Genomic DNA, 23,732 nt, shown 5'->3' with positions numbered 1-23,732 from the left:
AAAACAGTCCAATTTTGGTACATTCCATTATAATTTTCAGCTAACACAAATACTAATTATTAGAAAACTAACTCAACACAAAATGCAATATATTACCGAACAGATATAACATAAATGGGATTTCCTTATCTTCCGTTTACTAGACTTTATAATTGAAAAAAAAAGGATCACGGTACGCGACGCGAATTAATTAATAACTGAATTAATACTGATGCTATGTCTACAAATAAATCATACACTTTGATATTTTTACTTAATGATGAAAGCGGAGATTTGATATCATTGGTCCCATGGATTTGTGAAACATAGAAGATTTGAGAATATTACGAAAAACATTGAAAAGCAGAAAAAAGCTATATCATTTCATACATTATTAGTGTTTAGTCTGAGACTTAATATTTTGTTATTAACTGCAATAATAACTTATTATAATAAGTTATTATAAGCTCTTTGTGATGACCTATAGATGACGTGGCAACCCAACGGTTGCCCTATCTCTTATTGAAGTTATTATTGAAATGTCTCTAACGGTGTTTACGTATGAGAATGGCTATTTTCACTTACTTAGAAATATATTGCTATTTACATGTTCAAGCAAAAATCGATGTCACTACTGCTTGATATCAGGTTGTTCGAGGCAGATATCAAACCTGTAAACTTCTGAATGAAAAGAAACCCAAAGCGTGGAATTATGTTTTAATATAAAACTTTTACCACGTTCATAATAAAAACATTGAATTTTGAAAATATAAAAATAAGAAGAAAACAAAAAAACATTACACAAAAAAGTATAAAATTTGTTCAAAATATTCATCTTAATATCAGTTTATTATCGTTACATTACTAAATAGCTGTTCATAAACAAATCTAAAAACCAAATTATTTAAAAAGTAATTTTTGATAATATTATGAATTATTAAAATCGTATTTTAAAGGTTATGTGATACACCCCTGCCCAAATTTTCCGAAAGCAGGCCCACCATAAATATCGTATTGCGTCGTGCGACGGCAGCCATGTTGCCGAGAGAGGTGGGAGATCGCGGGATTCACCCACACAACGTTTTGAGGATATCCTTGTACTTGAACACGATTTTAAATCAGACTCTTCAAAATATACAACTTTCGACAAAGATTATATTTATATATATAAATGTAAAAAGTTTCATTTCATAATCTTCATCATATTGAAAGTTTAGTTCTTTTTCTTCTTAATTCCAAACCTTCATCTAACTCAAATGTTCTCTGAATCATCTAGATCAGTTCAGCCATATTCATTATTAATAAGTTGCCAGTTGCCAAAATAGTCAGAATTAGGTTGCCAGTGTTAAGTACATTTTTAACTTCCCGTAGGATCAATTATAGTAATCGTCAAGAAATCGAAAATAAAATTCCTTTGGCAAAGACAGGAGATTCCAGCCGTTTCGGAGATACGGAGCAAAGAATGCCGAAAATAGAAATCGAGTTTTTGAGAGAATAAATAACTTCGTAATAGTGGGGAGAAGTGGTGATTAGTTTTTAACAAAAGCAAGTCCAGTTATTTGAAAACTTTTAATATTCCTCGAATATTTCATTACCGTACGGGAAATTCCAGCAATTTGCCTTAATCATTCAAATTTGTACATTTAGCTCTGTATCTTTGAAATGGCTGGTCCAGCCGTTTCGGAGATATTGAGCTAAATGTTTAAAAAAATGCAGTTTTTGAGAGAACTAACTTTCTGCTTTTGGTGACGAAACGATTGTTTTTGTTTTATTTATTTCCTTTTTCTATATTTTGTCTATAAAATACAAATAATAAAAGTTACAGTAATCATTATAATCTATTTGAAAATATTTAATATTCCTCGAATATTTCATTACCGTGCGGGAAGTTCCAGCAATTTGCCTTAATCATTCAAATTTGTACATTTAGCTCTGTACCTTTGAAATGGCTAGACCTGCCTTTGCCAAAAATTAATCAGCACATCTCCCTATCATTAGGAATCGAATGTTTTTTGAACAATTCAAATCGGTTGATCCGTGCGTCCGAAAACATGGATAAAAAATTGTATCCATACATACATACATACACACATCCATTTTTTCTGAGGTATGTCAAAATGTTCAGTAATCGTGAAGAAATGTAAAAAAAATTAATTTCGATTTTTGGACGATTACAATAATTTACCGCGTCGCGAAACTTTATATTGTAAATTCATATTTGAATGCCAAGTCTATAGTAGTATTATCAATGCAAATTAATGTAATATTATATGTATATAATAGATATGAATATATATTATATGTATATAATATTTAAAATATTCTAGAAATCATCAATAGAATCATTATAGCCAATTAATTTGCATACATTAAACTTATGATAAACTGATTTATGCAATATGATTATATCGTCTATTATATATACCCATTGGCTTACATTTTTAAATGAAATATATTTGATGTTACTATAATTATTGTTCATCAAACTGCCCAATAATTATAAATGTACAATTATAAATAATTATTGGTATAAAGTTTTTCAAGAAAAGCTTTATGATTCACCATTACTAAGAGTGTTTTAAAAATAGAGCATCGGTAAAAGTTTAATAAATATTTAGTTAAAAATAGCACAAAGTATAATTGATCCAGGGTTCAAGAGTGGCAACATCTAAATCCGCAAAAAAGGTACAAAGTAGCAATCACATTATGCCATAGGTCGGAGATCTTTAACCGGCTTTTAAACCCAAAACCTCTGTTGTCATTGTAATTCAACTTTCAAGTTTAAAAACCATAACTGACCCTGAAATATATATATATATATATATATATATATATATATATATAAAGATATCAAAATTAATACTCGAATGGCGTAAGCACATAAACATATGCTGATGTAAACCAAGAGTACGAACAAGATTTAAACAAATCCCAATCATATTTTTATCCATATATAAAATGCCAAAAACAACGAATAACTGTGGCATTAATTAACAATTAATGCGTACAATTTTGAAACCCATTCAAGTTGGTTGGACCATACTGTTGAAAATGTAGAGAACCTATAGAAATAGAAACAAATAGTGTATTCATTATTGAAATCTCTATAAAATATCTGATAATTCAATGCGCATATGTCTAATGATTTTTGACTGCAAAATCGCTTGGTTTTTTACTTTTTTCATTGTAATTTCGTCAATACAAGTAAAATGATTTTTGAATCATTCAAATCGGACGCTCCGTTTTTTAAAAAACTGATTTACTATTTTGGACACTTTTTACCTTTTACTTCTGACACTTTGAATTATTATTTTTGTCACGTATCTTCCAAATCCCCTGCCTCGGCCAAAAATTAATCAGCACGTCTTCTCGTCAGTGGATATCGAATGTTTTTTTTAAGCGTTCGAATCGGTTGATTTGTGCTCTCGAAATCGTCGACGAAAATTTGCATCCGCACCTACATAGATACTACAGACACACCCACAGCATCACTTGTAAAGTGTCAACTACTTAGGAGGAAAGTATAATTAAGATAGAGAATCATCATAATCTAGATTCTACCCCCATGAAGTAATGCCGAACTGTGGTTTCCGTGGGAACAAGAGGCAAGAGATAAGCGGAAGTTTTAGTCGGTATTACGTACCCAAAGGTATTGAGCCCGACATACCCAGACAAAAGACCCAGTCTGGGATGCGTAAACGCATTTTCTTCTCTACACAAAAAAAGAAAAAAATACACACCCACACACATATGCACTCATACATCCGATTTTACCTAAGGTGTACCAAAATGTTCAAAAACCTATGAAAAGCAAAGATATGGAGAAAATTTCATTTTAGATTTTTGTGAAAATGCTATAACTTACGGTACAAGTCGTTAACAAAGGCCACAAAGATCTGATCCATCCTTTGTATATAATATAATCAAAGATTTGCATATAAAAATGAATCATATGTGAAACATTGTGATCAATTGCGTGAAAACAAAGTAGAAAAATGTACCCAACATGCATTCATTACATCTGTTTTCCACAATAAAAATAATTAAAATAATTTTTAACTTCCCGTAGTGTAAGATATGGTAATCGCAAAAAAATCGAAAATGAAAATGTTTGCATATCTTCACGTTTCAAAGGTTTCTGAACATTTTGGCATACCTTAGAAAAGAATGGATATATGAGTGTGTGTGTGTATGTATGCATGTTTGGATACAATTTTTCGTCCACGATTTCGGACGCACCGAATCAACCGATTTGAATGATTCAAAAAACATTCGATTCCTATTGATGAGGAGACGTGCTAATTAGTTTTAGGTGAAGACACGTCCAGCTGTTTGAAAGATACGGGCCAAAAAGTGCCAAAAACGGTAATTCAAGTTTTTGGAGAACGGAGTACCCGATTTGAATGATTCAAAAAACATGTTACTTGTATTGACAAAATGAAGAATTGAGAAAATTTTAGGTAAGGCAGGTCCAGCGGTTTCGGAGATACAGAGAAACAAATAAAATGATATTTCGCGGTCAAAATATATCGTTAGACATATGCACATCAAATTATCAGATACTTGATAGAATTTTTAAAAATGAGTACTAATTTTGTTACAATTTTGTTGGGTTCTGTACCAAGATTGTTAATTTTAAAAGTTTACCTATACGGTTCAAGCAAATTTCAAAATTTTCATCATTTTTTTTTTAAATATACAAAGTTTTATACTTCAAATATGAAATTAAAATTTATAAACCAGTTTGAAAATGTAAATATTTCAAATGCGTTATTCTAATCGTAAGAAATATATCCTCAGATGGATTTATTCGGCTCCTCTTGCTAATGTAAACTTTCTCAAGTGTTTTGAGCGATAAGGTCAAAGGTCGTCACTGTATATTTTATGAACGATAAAACATATAATGGTTATAATTATATATTTGAAAATGTTTAAAACAATTATTATTAATCATTGACCAATATTTATAGATAGCTGTTTTTTTCGTCGAATATTTAATTATGGTACGGGAAGTTCCAGCAATTTACCTTAAGGCACGATGCCATGCACAACTAGTTCTTTATGGTTTGTGTGTAACTGTGTAAGTAACTACATATGTAATTGCGCGACTGCACACAAGACGGTTGTAGAACCTTTCGCTCGAAGCGAAGTTTTACGCATAAACAGACGACTGTTGGGCTAGGTCCGAAACCTTTCGCTGAATACCGAACTGATCTATGATACCGCATTTCTATTTATAATTTATGTTTATGTGTACATGTAACCACGTCGAATCCCATTATAGATTTTTGTTTCTTTAAATTTATGTTAACTAGAAACACCTGCGCATAAATGCATAAAAATTAATTAACCTAAATTACGTTCTTCGAGCATTAAATAAATAAAAAATCACCCTATTTCGAACAATTTTCTTGAACAAGTTATTTGTGGGCATATTTGCATAGTATTATCTAATTCGTACTCTTTGTTCTATAATTTTTGTATGGATTTAGATTTTCAATAATGAAGAGTTGGAAATACATCACGTTGATGAAAATGTTGCTTTTCCACTAAAACAAATGTATGTATACCGTTATCAAGTGGGTTTTCAGAATTATATGTGAAAAACTTCTTTATTCATACTTTGTTAACTTCCCGTAGAGCAAAAAAAACATTTCACAAAATGAGCAACTGGTAAAATTGGGAAAGTAGGTCTAGTGGTTTCGGAAATACAATGAAAAAAGTAAAACATATGCACATCAAATTATCAGATATTTTATAGAGAATAACAAGAATTAATTAACTTCCCGAAGGGTAAGTTATAGTAATAGTTGTAACTTAGGGTAAGCTATAGAAATTTTTTATATATCTTTACGTTTCAAAGGTTTCTGAACATTTTGGCATACCTTAGTAAAAATGGATGTATGTGTGTGCGGATACAATGGACGACGATTTTGCGATTTCTACTGATAAGGAGACGTTCTGATTAGTTTTTAGCAAAGTGCTAAAAATGGTATTTCAGTTGTTGATATAACAGAGAGTCCGCTTTAAATAATTCAAAAAACATTTTACTTCTATTGTCATTTGATCGATACCAAATCTAGGTTCTGAATTTAAATAACATAAATAAAAAATAATATAACCTAGAAAATGTTTTATAAATACCAATGCGTATATAATTATACAAATGAGATCTTTCAGAGCACCGTGTTTGAGAAAAATATGCCAAAAAGTGCATTTTCATATTAATATTTCAAAAAAGTTGATATTTTGAGTTTCTAGTAACACTTGCGGCCCGTTTACTAACGTTTTTGTATATAAATAAAACTACAAACAAAACTACTTACTACAATAATTCATAATTAAATAATATTCACGTAAAACATCCTATATTAAACGTAATTGAACATCATCTGTCAAAAACGTTTGACATTTCACGTATTAGCCACCGTCCATTGTTTTATTTAAATTGCGCTTCTACAAAAATTTTCCAATTAAAAATGTAAAGATTCTACGCGATTTTGAAATATTATCTCACCTTTCCGACCATCTCCGGATTGGCACGAAATTTTCAAGACTAAGACTGGCCAAATCGGTTTAGCCGTTTTCGAGTTTTACCGAATCATTTGATCGAAATCTCCATTTTTATATATAAGAAGATATAATATAATTCCGATTTTTCCAAAGTTAAATGCCAATTAAGGACGATGCATGGAAATACAGGGCAGGAAGTTTATCTTAGCAACATAGGAAAATAATATATCAAAATAAATATATTTTAATGCATTAACATTATTTGAAAATTAAGGTAATAATTTAAAAAAAAATACAAAAATGTGAGATTTTCTATCAATAACTTGAATGAGACATATAAATTTAATTAAACACATTTGACTTTTACTTTTTCTTACCATCTTTCTCCATTATTCGTAATTTATGTCTTTAATTGTTTATAGTATACCATTCAAATGACATGCCGCAAAGAATTTGTATTCCGTTTAAAAAAAAATCCTTTAATTTTTTCAATATATGAAAATAATTTAACATCATAAAATATTAAAGTTTTTTTTAATTACTATATTTGTTACAACTGCTAAATAATTAACATCTAGTAACAGTAATGAACAGTTATATAAATTTAATTAAAAGAGCACAAAATAAAGGATAGAATTTTCAATAAAATGATATCTCCAGTATGTTGATTTAATATAAAATAAAAGCAAATAATAATAATAATAAAATTAATAAGTAAAATAAATAAAATTTCTGAATAATAAAAGTAATACTAGAAACACAATAAAGTAGAATAAAAACAATAAGTGAAAGATAATAATAAACATAACAAAATAACAATATTAGAAATAATATTAAAGTAATTTGTAAAAATCTATAGTTAAATTATATTTAATGCTAATTGAATTCTAGTTATTTTAAACAAATTTTAATGAAAATAATAATGATTTTGTGTATTGCAAAGTACATCATTGTAAATAAAATGTTTTTGTAATTAATGTTCAATATTTGTTGTATTTTATATAAAGTAAGTACTGCATCGCACTTTTGTTGCTATACATTTTTACTATTTTAGCTAACATAAAAAGCACGTGATTTATATAAATTCTAATTATCTTAATTATTAGATAAATAATATGTAATAATATTTCTTTTGTCAGACAAAACTGTTTGATTTCAAAGATTTTAAGAATTAAAATAATGAAGTGTGATTAGATAAAAAATATTTTTCACTAAGTTTTCCAACTTTTGTTGATCTTAGTTGGAAACGAAATGGGATTGATTTCATTACCTACATTTGCGAGCATTCTTCAAATTATAATTTTATATTTTTTAAATTATACTATTAGTGAAACGAAATAATATCCCAATATGTAATATAGATCAAAATATGTTTCCAATTGAAAATAAGCCCATCTCGCGCACTGTAGAGAGCATTCTTCATCTTTTCATCAAATTAATTCAAATTATTTAAGCTCAATTCTATAGATTCTATTCTGCGTGGGAACAAAACTAACCTTTCTAACAATGTATAATACTTTATATGTTTTCTTTACAGAAATATCGAATAGAATTCCACGATGTCCACCCGTATATCAGTTTTTTTTTCTTATATTGTTTAAAATATTAGATGATCATGCTTGTAAGGTATAAATTGATGGTCGAATATAGAATGCCTTGAATGGTGAATATATTTTAAATTTGAATAAAACACCTATTTATATTTTAATCAACGTTAACTAATTTTACTGACTAATTAAGGTTGAAAATAACATAGTTGTCTCTATGCTAAGCTGTTGCACAACATATAAATATTTTTTGTAACAATTTAAAGGTTGCAAGATTGGTTCAAATAAGGTCTTGACAAATAAAATGTTCCAACGAGTAATTTATATTCAATACTAGCTGACCCGGCAAACGTTGTTTTGCTAAATAAGGTATATTCTAAACCATTTCTAGAGAACCAAAAATATTAATACTTTAAGTGCATAAGGATGTGTTGTTTGAATGCTATATACAATTAAGTATTATAAAAACAATAAACCCCATTAGTTTGTCTATATTTTGTCAATACAATCAAACTGCAAGTTTTATACACTTTCTATAGAAAACATCGTATAATCCAATCCGAGTCTTTTTTGGTCTTTCGACTTATTAATTACGTTTCAAGTTTTTTAGATTCTTTTTGGATTCTGGATTTTGTGTATAATTGTAAATAATACTACTGAGCTTATACAAAATTTTCAAATTTTTGCGAGGAGAGATAAAAAATGAATTAACTATTTCTTCTTTGACCTGCTTTTTAAAAAGTTTCAAGTTACATTCGATGAATTAAAGTAAATTTAATAAAAAGTATATATATAGAGCAGGGCGAAGCACAAAGGTCCAATTTGACTTTGAGCAAATATAAACTAAATTGTGAAAACCATAACAATTATATCACAACAAATAACATATATCAAACGAACAATTATCTGACTACGTTCAGTAAACTGACTTCTACTTCATCATTGTAGAAATGTGCTTTTTTGATGTCTTCCAAAAATTTGTTATCTAGACCTTTTTATCCTATATGCGGGGTAACTTGTAACGGGCAGGTGGCAAAAGGTTTAAAGACTTATTATAATTTTAAAGGTATTTTACAAAATAATTACATTTTTAACTAATGCTAAAACGACCAACGGAAGAAAATACTTTTATTATGGATTTTCAAAGATTACCGTTTATCTCCCCCATTTGAAAGATTATCGTTTTCAAATCAAGTTTGTAGTTGGCTATACATCTTTTTTCCTCTACTTTCAAATATTGTTGTTATACAATGCTTAACTTTACTGATTTTTGGCACATCGGTGGTGGACCTTTTTAATCCCGGACCTTCATATATTAATATCTATTCTGCGATAAATTCTGGGAAATTATAATTGGAAAAATGTTATTCGACAAAATGTCCATTTGATCGATACCAAATTTAGGTTCTGAATTTAAATAAGATAAATAAAAAATAATATAACCTAGAAAATGTTTTATAAATACCAATGTGTATATAATTATACAAATGAGATCTTTCAGAGCACCGTGTTTGAGAAAAATATGCCAAAAAGTGCATTTTCATATTAACATATCAAAAAAGTTTATATTTTGAGTCTCTAGTAACACTTGCGGCCCGTTTACTAACGTTTTTGTATATAAATGAAACTACAAACAAAACTACTTACTACAAATTTGTCATAAATAAATAATATTCGTGTAAAACATCCTATTAAACGTAATTGAACATCATCTGTCAAAAGCGTTTGACATTTCACGAAATTGCCACCGTCCATTGTTTTATTTAAATTACGCTTCTACAAAAATTTTCAAATTAAAAATGTAAAGTTTCTACGCGGATCTGAAATAATTTCTCACCTTTTGGACTTTCTCTGGATTGGCACAAATTTTTCAAGACTAAGACTGGCCAAATCGATTCAGCCGTTTTCGAGTTTTATTCGGACATTTGAAAGAGAGCTCCATTTTTATATATAAGATTAAAAGCAAAATATGGTTCAGGGTTTGTGGATTGGTAACTAAGTAAGTTATTCGGATTTCATTCTTAGCTGGTTTCAATTGAATTTTCAGGTATGCTGACGTAGTCCAAATGTAATATTTTGTTATTATATATAGTACGCAGTTCAAATCTCAATCAGCATAAAAAATTTTTGATCCATTGCGTAGTTTTCGTTTGGCGCTCATTGTAAGTTGGAAAATAAAATCAAAAACATTTGTCATATTTTTTTTTATTTTTGCTATGGAAAAGGGCATCTTAAGCTCACGAAAAGATTTGAGTTGTTTATGATGAAGCCTTGAAAAAGGGCAGTTTCAAAATTGACTTGCCAAGTTTCGATAGGGTAATTTTTAACTTCCCGTAGGGTAAGGTAAAAAAATCGAAAATGAAATTTTTTATATATCTTTACGTTTCAAAGGTTTCTGAATATTTTGTGTATGTATGTGCGTGTGCGTGTGCGGACACAAATTTTCGTCGACGATTTCGGAAACACCAATGAACCGATTTGAATAATTCAAAAAACATTTGTTTCGTATTGATAAGGAGACGTGCTGATTAATTTTCGGCGAAGGCAGGTCTAGCCGTTTCAAAGATACTGAGCAAAAAGTGCAAAAATGGCTGGTTCTGGACAAATCAGCCGATTTAAATGATTAAAAAACATTCGATTTGTATTGATGTGGAGACGTACTGATTAGTTTTTGGTATAGGCAGGTCTAGCCGTTTCGAAGATACAAAGCAAAAAGTGCAGAAATTCCGATTAGATCCTAGACATCCGTTCATAGCGTTGTGCGTGAACATGTCGTTATAGCTGAGTTGGTTGGCACGTCAGTGCAATTTTTGTTCGCCATAGGAGATAATAAGAAAATCAAAACTGATCGAATTCGAATACTGTAATTTTTTTTTTAATATGTTTTAATACGTTTTATGTTTGTATAGTTGATACTACATGAACTATTTAATATTGTTAACGAAAAAATGATGCATTTGAAATAAAATATGTTTATTCTAACAACAGGTCCACTTAATTAGATTTTGTTTATATATATTTCAATCAAACTTATGTAAACAACGTCGTCTAATCTAATAAGTTTTCACAATTTGTCTACAAGGAACAAATATTAAAACTTCTAGTTTTTATAATATCGCTCTGGTCGTCCAGTTGAAGTTGATTACAAACAAATTGTCTACTCCTACTCTTCCAACAAACGATCAATTCTAATGTCAATATTGAACAATCAACCAAATTAAACAATGCAGTTGAAGAAAAGCGGCCTAAATTGAAATCCAAAACGTTGATAATAAATCAACATTATTGACTTCACATATCTTTGATTAATCGGCAAAAAATATTGGTGTTTGATTGGGATGGTAAAACTCCTTGGATGGTAAAAAATTCAATGATTATGATGGTATCAAATTGTACCTGATTTAGTTTTTTGCTAATAAAAGCCAAATTGTGAAAGTGGAATAATAATGCTGCTTGAAAGATGGCAAAAAGTCATTGAGCAAAATGAACAATAATGCTTTACGGAATAAAGTTATTTAATTCCATAATTTTTAATCAAAAATCCACACTGAATTATTTATCAACCTGATATTTATTGAATTCGTAACTTAAGGGTTTAGGGGTACTTGGAATTTTTGAAAAATCGATTTTTATTTTTTTGCATTTTCATTAAGTGTATTATCTTGAAAATGTTCTCTGAAAATTTCAAGTTGATCCTATGATTACTTTTTGAGTTATTGGACTCTCACCAGCTCGTTGACGCAATTGGAGAGCTCGATACTGATACTCAAGATTATTCTCTCTCACCTCCTAATGTTTTAAAAGCGTTTAAACCGATTTACGACGATCTGAGCAATGATAATTTACTTTCAAGATGTGTAGTTCAAGATTGAATCCATAATCAGGAAAAATTAAAAGCTTCAACCAACTAGCGTAAAAAATATGCATAAAAACCGTGAATACTAGTTCTACTATCGTACAAATTGCTGAATGCATTTACATAATTATTATTATTGTTTATGGGTACCCTAGGACCTAATGGTGGGTATAATTCCCATTGGTATGCTGAAAAATTGGATGCTGCACGTGTAAAAGCGGCAGATCACCGCGCCAACGAGAACACTCTGGAGGCCAGAATGCTTCGTAGGCAACAGCAAATGGAAATTTTGGAAACTTGCACAATGACCGATGAACTATTATATGGCCCAGAAATAAATGACTCGGTTTAAGTAATTCAATAATTCGAATTTCTGTACGTAAACCCAATGCGAAACTTTAAAAGCGTTTTTCTCAAAACTATGTTTTTTGAACCGGTGACCACTGTAACTCAAAAACCGCTTAGTAAATTTTAATGAAATTTATACAGCTTTTAGAATACATAATAAACTCGGGCCTGATCGAAGGATTTTTATTTTTTCAAAAATTTCAATTTTTTAATACCAATTAACTGTTGATTTTTTACCCAAAAATCTAGATTTTTTTTTTCTGATGCTGCCATTTTGTTAATTTTTGCAAAAAGAAGAAAACCTTCGATTAGGCCCAGGATTATCTATTTATAAAACTATTTTTTTTATTTGATTGACTTTAGATGAATCTCTAAGAAGTTATGATGGTCACCGCCAGGACCGTTTTTTGAAACAGGGTCAACAAAAACAGCTATAACTTTGAGAATATTAAATTATTTTTTCTGAAATTTTTGTTACTTCAAGTCAAAACATTGTATAATAATACCGTAATAATATTTTTGTAGAAAAACATCGTTTAATAACAAAATAAAAATATTGAAAATTCTCATTTTTTCGTGCCTCCAAGTACCCCTAACCCCTTAAGGGAAGAAGCAAAAGTGAATATGATGCCTCAAAAAAATCTATAATCACGCGGAGATCAATTATCACCCAAAAAAATTGATAACGTTATAATAATCGAGCAAAAAAATTATAAAAATTTAATTAGAAGCATAAAAAAATATGTTTATCGCGAAACTTCAATGTGTATAGAGTCAGCTTATGTTTACACATAAATAATATGCTGTATCTGTATCCTAAAACAAATATCACACAAATGCTTTGTATGCATAAATTATATAAGTCATTATCGTACAAAATGGTCTTGACAAAACCAATTACACAAATATGAAAACGGCCACAATCAATAAAACCGAATACATACATTTCAAATTCTCCAAGCGGTTGAATCCAAGACCTTGAACTAAACATAATATTTTCGTCACGGTGGCCTTGAGGTAATATAATATAGCATTTTAGATCATTCACAAATATTCAACGACTATTATGTTGAGTTCAGGCCCAGGATGCACATAATTAATCAAATTTAACTGATAGGATTTTTTATAAAGCGTCAAACGTCTGAAAAGCGACATTGTAGGTTATATGTGGGTCGGTTTGTAATTTTTGTTTTTAAATCCAATGTAAATAATGTCATTTAACTTTAATAACTAAAAACTATAGTACTGAATATTTCAATCAAATATGCTTAAGTAGACTTTCAACAGGGAAGTTTTCAATAATGTAAATCTAATCTAATAAATAACTAATTTGACAGATAGATGTACATGAAATAGCAACTATAATATCGGCTTTAAAATTACTCAGGTACTTACGTGGATTCAGCAGTTTTTAATATGAATACACCTTTATAAAACATTTATCGTCACAATAAATAAAACAATTATTTTATTAACAATCACAATATTCAATTAGCAACAAAATATACGTCTATTTATTTGCGCTGTATTCTGAGCGATGACAATGCTATCTATGAACGAACTCTTGAAGTAATGAAAAAAATAGGGGAAGCCGGGCGCAAATGAGATTTTGTATGAACACCAACGATTTGTATTAGATTAAATGGCGTTTCTGCCAAGACTTTTACCTTAAATATCTTGTTAATTTTTTTTAATAAAATAAATTTTGTTTCATTAGCACTAATTTAAAAAAAAAACTAGTGGGGTGTATGGCATCGTGCCTTAAGGCAAATTGCAGAAACTTCCCGTACCGTAAGGAAATGTTCAAGGAATACTGCATATTTTCAAATAGATTATTGTAACGTTGTCTAATATTTATAAGATTTATATGAACTGAATTACAAAGTTGAAATTATTTGTTTAAAATATATTAGAACTATAGTCAGAATTAAAAATAAAATATGAATTATTTTCGATATACAAAAAAAAAAATTTTTTGAAAAAAAAAAGTTGAAACAAAATTTTTTTTTCCAAAAACAATTATTTTGTTAGACAAGCAGAAAGTTCTTTGAATCATTTGAATCAGACGCTTAGTTCTCTCAAAAACTGCCATTTTTTGCACATTTAGCTCCGTATCTTCGAAATGGCTGGGCCTGCCTTTGCCAAAAACTAATAAACACTTCTCCCAATCATTACTAATTGAATGTTTTTTAGATAATTCAAATCGGATACTCCGTTATCTCAAAAACTCTATTTCTATTTTCTGCACTCTTTGCTCCGTATCTCCGAAACAGCTGGACCTGCCTTTGCCAAAAACTAATCAGCTCTTTTCCCTATCAATAGAAATCGAATGTTTTTGAACCATTCAAATCGTTTAATCCGTGCGCCCGAAAACGTGACTGGAAATTTGTATCCATACATACATACATACACACACACACATCCATTTTTTCTGAGGTATGCCAAAACGTTCAGAAACCTTCAAAACGTCGAGAAATGTAAAAATTTTCAATTTCGGTTATCGGCCCATTACAATAACTTACCCCACGGGAAGTTAATTAATAGAATGTTCGAAATCAGTCCGGTGTATCGTAGACCAATCTATTACCCATTGTTAAATCTCGTATACATGAAATATTTAAATAATCAGCTAATTTGGTAATATCATTTAATAGCAAGTAAAATTGAATTGTTTTGTTGAAAATCAATAATTAGATCCATATCTTTTATCTAAGAATACGGTGCGAGCTGATGAGCTCATCTTGTCTCATTAACCGGCCAAATGGTTCACAAATACCTACTGCTTCAATAATAGTTAATTGTCTTGCATATTTCAAATAAAATGGTCCACAGAAAAGTTCTTCATTTTTATTGGTTCAGGCTTTTGGCGAAATCTTTGACAAAACTGTCTGCACTTAAATGTTAATTATAAAAAAAACGGTTCAGCCGATCGTCTTGTATAATTAATCAACACTTATTGCATTTCATGATATAGCTTTTATATTTTTACGATAGGCCAAATTTTGTCTAACATACATCTAGATACTTTTTTCAAACATAGTGGCAAGTGATTCACAATGGCTAGAAACATCGAAAAACTTATAATTAGCAAATCAAATAAAATTTTCTGGCAAAACAAAGTTCAAAGTTTATATATCGTAAATATAACCAGCAATATCGTTAAACCTATCTTTTCCATGATAAAAGAGTTTGTTACAGTTTGAATTTAAAACCATTGATTGCTAAAATTTCAATAGTTCAAGAACTAAAGCCAAAATATATAGATCAGTTTCAAAAAATAATTCTATGTTCAATATATAATAATACATCTTTATGATAAAGTTTAATATGTGCGCAGGTAAAAATACTTAAAAAATTTATATATGTATATTCATAATACAGGAAGGAATGAAATTACTTTTATAACCCTTTCATTTAGTTTTCTGTATTATAAAATATTTTTTATTTATTTTCATATTTAGGTTTTAAATTACTAAAAAATATATTTTGATAACCCATAATCAATCAAAAAATAATATCTTTTAGTATATATATATATATATATATATATATATGTTTAAATAAACATAGTTATATACACATAGTATTTTGCATCACAGTGAAAATAGTATATTTACTAATTTAGCTACCGATTCCAGTAATGTATGCCATTAGTTCTTAAAATTGGATAGAAGTTCCCAATTCACATGCACATTTAATAAGTTAAATCGATATAGAAAATATAGATTTCTCGATATGTTAGAGCAATCTAATACAATATCACCAAAGTTTTGAAATAGAATAACTTATAGTTTGTTCATAATTAATAATCAATAATGTAACTAAACTTCTGAGTATTGTCATTTGTCTTATAATCACTGACTAGGCCAAAAATACTTTAAATCTAGTTATTAATAAAAAATAGTTATTACTACAATCAACATAGCAATTAAATTACCTTGAGTTAAATTGGAAGAATTTTTATTATTTCTATTCCTACTATCAGTTGTTGAACACACACTGTATGATATAGATTTCTTTCTTTTGCTGTCAGTATAACCAGGAATATATAAAGTAGGTTCTTCCAACCTTCCAGAACCCACCAATCTAGAGAAATCCTGCTCCAACTTACCGGCTATCGGTCCTTTAAAATGAACCACAAGTTGCACACAACCACCATTATGCAAAATTTTGGTTTTTCGAGAGTCAACTGAGAGCATCCATGGTGGTAAGCCCATCACCCTCCGAACCTAATATTATAAAATCATATTTATAAAATGTAGTATACATAAAAAGTATCAAATTTGAATTAAAATAATGTTCTTGTTAAGCATCTTATATAAAAGAAGTGATAAAAATAATTGATACTAATAATACTAATATTTTTAAGGAAATAAAACATATTGCAGTAAATATTAATTTATCAATTTTATTTTAATTATTTGACTATAAATTTTGAATATTACCTCTTAAATAAAGCATATCATATAATTTACCTGCTGAAGAAATTGAGCTACTACAAACTTGGGTGGCCTGCGTATATTAACATATTTAACAATATCATGTTCAGGTTCAATATTTGCACATGCGTATCGATCATTTGATCCATTTGGTCCTAGTATAACTAATGATCGTCCTAATGCATTAGCTGGGCCCTCTAATGGGAAGAGAGGATCTGTAAAAACCTAGAATGAAATAGATAAAAAGATTATTAACATAAAAATTCATTTATTCTTTATCATTACCATTGATAAATTATTCTATGAAAATTTGAAAAGTTCATAATTATTTCTGTTTGCGCTTGATAAAAATAAATCAAACTATAAAAAAGAATGATGTTACATATAATAAATATGTTTCAATGGTATACTTTATAAATTATACTAAACGTAACAAAATGATATATCTACCTGTCTACCAACACCTAAGTCTAATACACCGAGCCGACCAGATACGTCTCCAGCATAACACCTTAACGGATTATCAGGGCCGCATTCCTGATCATATCTAAATACAATATTTTATTGAAATAATTAATCATCTCTACAATGATTTACTTTGTTTGGTAATGTGTAAATATTCATTAAAAATTTATAAAGACTTGAATGACTATGTTAAATCTGTTAATAGCTAAGCCTTTGTAATATGGTATGATGTTCAAACTCAGATTTAATATAAATCTTTCAATTAAATTAAAAGTTGAAAGCTTAGACTGAAAGCTTTTATCTATCATCAAATTATCAAGTTGATATTAAATGGTTATTCCAAGATTTCTCGAGTTCTACTGGCCCGACACTTGAAATTTTCAGAAGAATTTCTTTATAGAATCTCTTCACATATACTAGCCTCATCCCCAAATTAAAATTTTTACTATATTAACAAAATTCACAAAACTCAAAAAGTAGTAAGAAACATTAAAAAAAAACTTGTTAAACTTAACCCTAGTATATACCATTACGACATCATTTTAGATTAATAATATTTTCTTTTTCTTGATTTTGGATTACTAGAAGGCTTGCATTTTGGTCATGGTCACGTCCATGTCCAAAAAAATGATAGTCAAAAAAAATGATCGCTTTTTTTGCAACAATTTAAAAATGACCTAAAATTGATCTTTCTATACTAGAATACCCCCTTAAAGCAAATGTGTGATTAAAAACTATCTAACAAAACCTTAAAAACGCAGTCGTTATGTGCAGACTCTACTGATGCATTGCATGATACCACTATATTTTAATAAATGTAATAATATGCATACAATTCTGTATTCTGAGGATCAGCTAATTGGGTATAAAATGGATTCCAAGTATATCCTCCAGCCACACATCGAGTAGCAAAAGTTTTAACAGTGGCATCAACACCAACAGGATTTACAAAAATTTGCCAGCGGTGTCCTCTTGATACGTTGCGATCATGTGCTCCAGGATGGCGTAAATTTACCTACAAATTGATATTCAAATCTTATATCATATTTATATATTAACTATTTAACTATGTAGATAATCTTTATTATTTTATACAATAAAAGTGCAACAAGAGTAATTTAAAATAAGGATATTTACCCCTATAATTTTCCATTTATTGAAATTACTCAATTAGAACACTTATCTAATACATTTCTAAATTTAAAAAAATTATAGTTATTCAACAACCTCAATAATTGTATCACTTTCTTCGCCATCTCCATAGACTAGTTGAGAAAACCTAACATATCCATAGGCATGTCCAGCAGGATTATGAAACGAAGCTACAGCCCTGAGTTCGCGCGCTTCACCAGGACTGTAGCCTCGTTCCAGGGTGGCACACGCTCGTCGAACATCATGGACCTGTGTTGTGCCCAAACCTTGCAAACCTAGGAAATAAGATAAATAAAGTTTCATTCTTAATTATTAATTCGAATTGCATATGATAAAATACAATTAATTGTTAATTATTGTCAATATTAAATTAGACATATCTACATACGTATATCTAAATAAATTTTCTTGTATGTATCATAACAAGTGCGTACGATGATTTGAAAATTAAACAATTATTGAAATAATATAACTATAGTTAATAATATAACCTCGTAATGAAATGTTCGAGGAATATTAAATGTTTTCAATAGATTATTATAAATAAATACTGTAATTTTTTAATATTATAAGAATTATATAAACTGAACTGCAATATTAAAATTATTTGTTTAAAGTATATTAGAACTTTAGTCAGAATTAAAATTAAAATCTGAATTATTTTCGAAATAAAAAAAAAAATTGAAAAAAAAATTGAAAAAAAAATTTTTTTCCAAAAGCAACTATTTTGTTAAAACAAGCAGAAAGTTCTTTGAATCATTCAAATCAGACGCTTAATTCTCTCAAACACTGCCATTTTTGCACGTTTAGCTCTGTATCTTCAAAATAGCCGGACCTGCCTTTTTCAAAAACTAATCACCTCTTCTCCCAATCATTACAAATTTAATGTTTTTTAGATCATTCAAATCGGATACTCCGTACTCTCAAAAACTCGATTTGTATTTTCTGCACTCTTTGCTATGTAACGGCTGGACCTGCCTTTGCCAAAAACTAATCAGCACATCTCCCTATCAATAGGAATCGAATGTTTTTTGAACCATTCAAATCGGTTCATCCGTGCGCCCGAAAACGTGGAAGAAAAATGCGGACATACAAACACACACACACATCCATTTTTCTGAGGTATGCCAAAATGTTCAGAAACTTTCAAAACGTGGAGAAACGCAAAAATTTTCATTTTCGAATTTCGGCCCATTACTATAACTACCCTACGGGAAGTTAATAAATAAGTGATATAATCTTTTTGACCGATGTGTTCTCCTACAATTCAAAAGTAACAAAATAATATTTTATATAATTCTAAGGGTAACAAATATTCATCAACTCTTTAAATTTAAATTAGAACTTCAAAAGAATTACTCAAATAAGTTGATGTTTGCTTAGCTGAATCTTGTATTCATTGCTTGAAATGAATATCACATGTTCAGCATGAATCTTATGAGAATTTGAAGAAACTCATATGTTGGAGCGAAAAGGATCAATTGTTTTTTATTTCAATGATTCAAATTTGAAATGTAACTAATACTTCGTGGTGAATAATAAAAATTCGACAAATTCACATCATATCCATAGATAACTTAATAATTTATAAAGTTTAGATAGATTTATCAACCAAAAATAGATTTATCAAGAAATTAATCTTTCGTACTTATTTATTATGTTTAATTTCAACTATTTTAATGAAAGCAAATATTTACCATGACCATGAATAGCAATTGATCGCCCGATTACAGCAGAATAACCAAAAAGGGGCAGCATTGAATCATTGTACGTAGCATGAAATTCAGTTTTCCTATATTATATAAATAAAAACAAAATAATAAACAAAACATAATGGGTTAAAATCATAAAATTAAGTAATGAGAATGATACTTGAGTTAAAATACATGCTATTATAAATAATTAAAGTTAATTGAATGAAATGAGTAACAACCAAAAAAATTTAACAATAATAAAATACATATATGTAAATAAATATTGATAAAAAAATATTAAAGATTTGTAAAAAAAGATTGATCAAAATATAGTAATTTTAAAAATCCATTAGACTCGTAATTTTGATATTAGAAAAACATAATATATACATACATAAGCATAATATTTAAATCTGCCTCATTTTCGGATTCAGCAAAATTTGAAGTTGTAAAGTTATATATAACTAATAGAATGATTCAGGTATATTTATATAAAGGGGTGTGATTTAAAAAAAATCCTTAAATTAAAAACTCACCTGTCAAGATGTCCAATTTTACTGCTCAGATCACCTACTGCATACTCTCCTGCCGATGTAGTATTTTTCTTTTTAACTTTTAAAGGATCATAAGTACCACCTAAAGTTTCTGGTTCACATGGAAATTCAAGATCAACCTCTACAGGAGATTCATGAATATAATAGTTGTTATAATCTCTGCTATCTAAATTAATTAACTCAATTTCGATGTTGGTCCTATCATATTCTGATTGCTGCGTTATTTCAATTTTACCTTTAAACTAATAGAACTATTAGTATTAGAAGACATTTTATTAATTATTAATTTTAGTAATAGAAGATAGATAAACTAAACTAAATAGTTCTAGTTCAAGAGAAATAGTCATAATACCTACATTACCAGTCTTTTTACTTAAAACTTAATATATATAAATATAAAAGATAAATAAAAAATTTACAATATATTCTATGTACTTCGTCTTGCAAGCTAAAATAACCCAATGTCAAAGTCAACCATAAATTATTATCATTAAGTAACTTAATTTTTAAAAATAATTCATAAAACTTTTAAATTGTGTAATAATACTTGTAATAATTTAACCTAAATACCTTTATGGGACCTCCATTTGGAAACCAATCTTTGGCCACAGCTTTTCTTCTATAAACTGGCACAAACGCAGCGCAAGCTAAACGATCGCCACGCAGAGCAGTGCCAATATCATCATAAATAACGAGAGACTTCCCAAGAACTTTTCGAGGTCCTTGTAATGGGAGCAGAGTATCAGTATATAAACGTCTATAATATATATTCAGAGTATTTAATTAGAAACTAATAATATTTTTACATTAAAATATCATATGTAAAAAGTTTATATAAATTTTTCCTGCATAAAATTTTGTAAAGCAAACAAAAAATTATAAGGTGAACATATTTTGCATTCAAATTACTACATAAACATTTGGCATACAATATTATATATTTAAATATAGATTTTTATATTAAATTACCTTGTAATATTTTGAGCTTCGATTTTAGAACCAGCTATTGTTAGTGATCCGTGTCTCCCAGACAGATCACCTACCCTGCATGTCTCAAGAAAACATGGACCATCACTTGGTAATGAATTCCAGGGATTATATACATTGCCAGCACTTAGACACCTAAATCAATAATAATTTTAAAATTAAGCCAATAATTATGTGTGCTTTGCAAATAAAATTCATATAAATAATTCAAATAAATTCATTATATTATGCCCTATAAAAATATATATTTACACCTAAACATTATTTAACCCTGAAAATGATCATCAAAGTGCATTATGGTTTATCAGTAAATGGACCAAAAGCTAATGAACCTTTTGAATAACAGTGTTTTACAACAAAAGGTGATTAATTAAACCAAATTTATCCATAATTTCATTTTCAAATTTATACATATTATAATGTATAAATTATATTAATATTTAACGTACGAGTCTTAAATTACTTGCGCTCCCGCCATAGAATCTTTTCCCTAGCCTGGTAAGTGCTTAGGCTGGACAGAATAGACTGGCATTGCACACACGTTTTTAAAATCGCTTAGAAAAACACATATATAAATTTTAAATCAGATTAAGTTTATTTTAATGCATATACAACTTGCTCACAAATGAGAACTTAATGACTCGCTGGCAAGTACTTCTGCAGGTTAATATTTCAACTTCTCAATGGATAAATTAAATCATATAAAAATTTGAAGCATATTTATACTTCCTATAAATTTTACAAGACAAGTTTAATTTTTGTTTTTTCTCTGCTTTTTTAAACTCCTGGATGACCATCATGTGCAGGGCTGAAACCTGCCAGACAATGTTTTTGGCACTAAACACGCAAAGGATCACCAGTACAAACATTTTTAGTCTTACAGGAATACCGTTATTCTAAAGATTCAGTTATTCCATTCAAGATCTCAGCTTAAAAGATGTGCAACAATCTGTATAATAAACTCTATTCTATTAAGATTATCCTAAATCTTAGTTCATTCTACTTACAAAATATTTTTAACTGTATATCTAAGAGTTCTAGAAAAATTCAATAAAATACCTCAATATAAAAAACCTAAATTACTTAAATGGCAAAATCATTCTATGTTCTAATAAGTAAATTGTTTAATTACAATTCTTTTCATATATAAATAATTCAAATGATTTGTAGTTTGTACATCATTTTTTATAATTGTGAACTGTTAATGGAAACAATAAGCAGTGGAGAATCTGCTAGAAGTAATATAAAACATAAACAAAAAGAAAAAAATACAACAGTAAAGAAAACAAAATTAAAGTAAAAATGACCAGATGAGATCAGTGGGTACATAAAAAATTGATCAAAATCGAAATCAAAAACGTTCGAGGGAATTAAAAAGATATTCACTATAATACCTTCCAGTCCAATTGTAAAAATCTCTCCCTGGTGGATTATCATGCACTGCCCAACGGTGATCACCAGTTTTATTAGTGCTTTTACCATCAGCATGTGTTAAATATTCAACAAGTATTGTTGTATCTGCCCAAGGGTGATTTTTGAGTTGACGGAATAACATATGACCAACGATTGGATACCTACAATAATCAAAATATATAGATCTACTTACTGAATATAATCTTAATTCATTTAAATGGTTAATATTTAAATTCTTATTTTAATATTTTGCATGTATTCACATTTTACAAGCAGTACATGTCAATACAACAAAACGAATAATAAATTACCTGAAAAGTATCTTAGCAGTAAACAACTGAGCTTGCTTTCCTTGCCCATCTCTCAACAGAATTGTTGCACATTCATTTATTCCATTTGCTGTTCCAACTATACTCCTATGAACCACACTGTGAATTCCAGTTAAAGGTAAAAATGTGTCCCAGTAAAAGTGGTTTAAAGCAGGTAAACTTATTGCCCCATTTCTCGGAGCAAACTTTCCATACAATTACCAATTGAATATTGCTCTTGTGTGCCATAGCCAGGAGGAGGTACAACATTATCTAAGAAAAATGAACCCAGAAAAATCCTTTAATTATGATAAATTATATACACAATATTAATAAAGCAATTAATAAAAATCATTATATGTATATATATATATATATATATATATATATAACATATATATATTATATATATATATATATATAATATATATATTATATCCCTTCAATTATATCTTATTATATCGTATTATAATCTGT

The 23,732-nt window shown here is 28.7% G+C and overlaps 1 protein-coding gene across 1 annotated transcript in view; it reads right to left on the bottom strand.

Annotated features, from left to right (window-relative positions):
- The window catches only part of LOC113385556, a 30,297-nt gene that overhangs the window by 4,288 nt on the left and 2,277 nt on the right, over positions 1-23,732 (bottom strand). The window contains 12 exon segments of the mRNA XM_026623407.1: positions 16,181-16,472; positions 16,719-16,907; positions 17,133-17,229; positions 17,981-18,162; positions 18,375-18,565; positions 20,003-20,091; positions 20,530-20,789; positions 21,118-21,304; positions 21,517-21,669; positions 22,929-23,108; positions 23,259-23,475; positions 23,478-23,554. Coding sequence (XP_026479192.1) covers positions 16,181-16,472; positions 16,719-16,907; positions 17,133-17,229; positions 17,981-18,162; positions 18,375-18,565; positions 20,003-20,091; positions 20,530-20,789; positions 21,118-21,304; positions 21,517-21,669; positions 22,929-23,108; positions 23,259-23,475; positions 23,478-23,554 — 2,114 coding nt within the window.

The sequence above is a fragment of the Ctenocephalides felis genome, unplaced genomic scaffold (assembly GCF_003426905.1).
Source record: "Ctenocephalides felis isolate EL2017-DRISC unplaced genomic scaffold, ASM342690v1 CF-g0.4_SCAFFOLD_03571, whole genome shotgun sequence".
NCBI classification, from domain to species: Eukaryota; Metazoa; Arthropoda; class Insecta; order Siphonaptera; family Pulicidae; genus Ctenocephalides; species Ctenocephalides felis.
The sequence above is the reverse complement of the archived record's forward strand: the minus strand, read 5'-3'. Positions and strand labels throughout refer to the sequence as shown.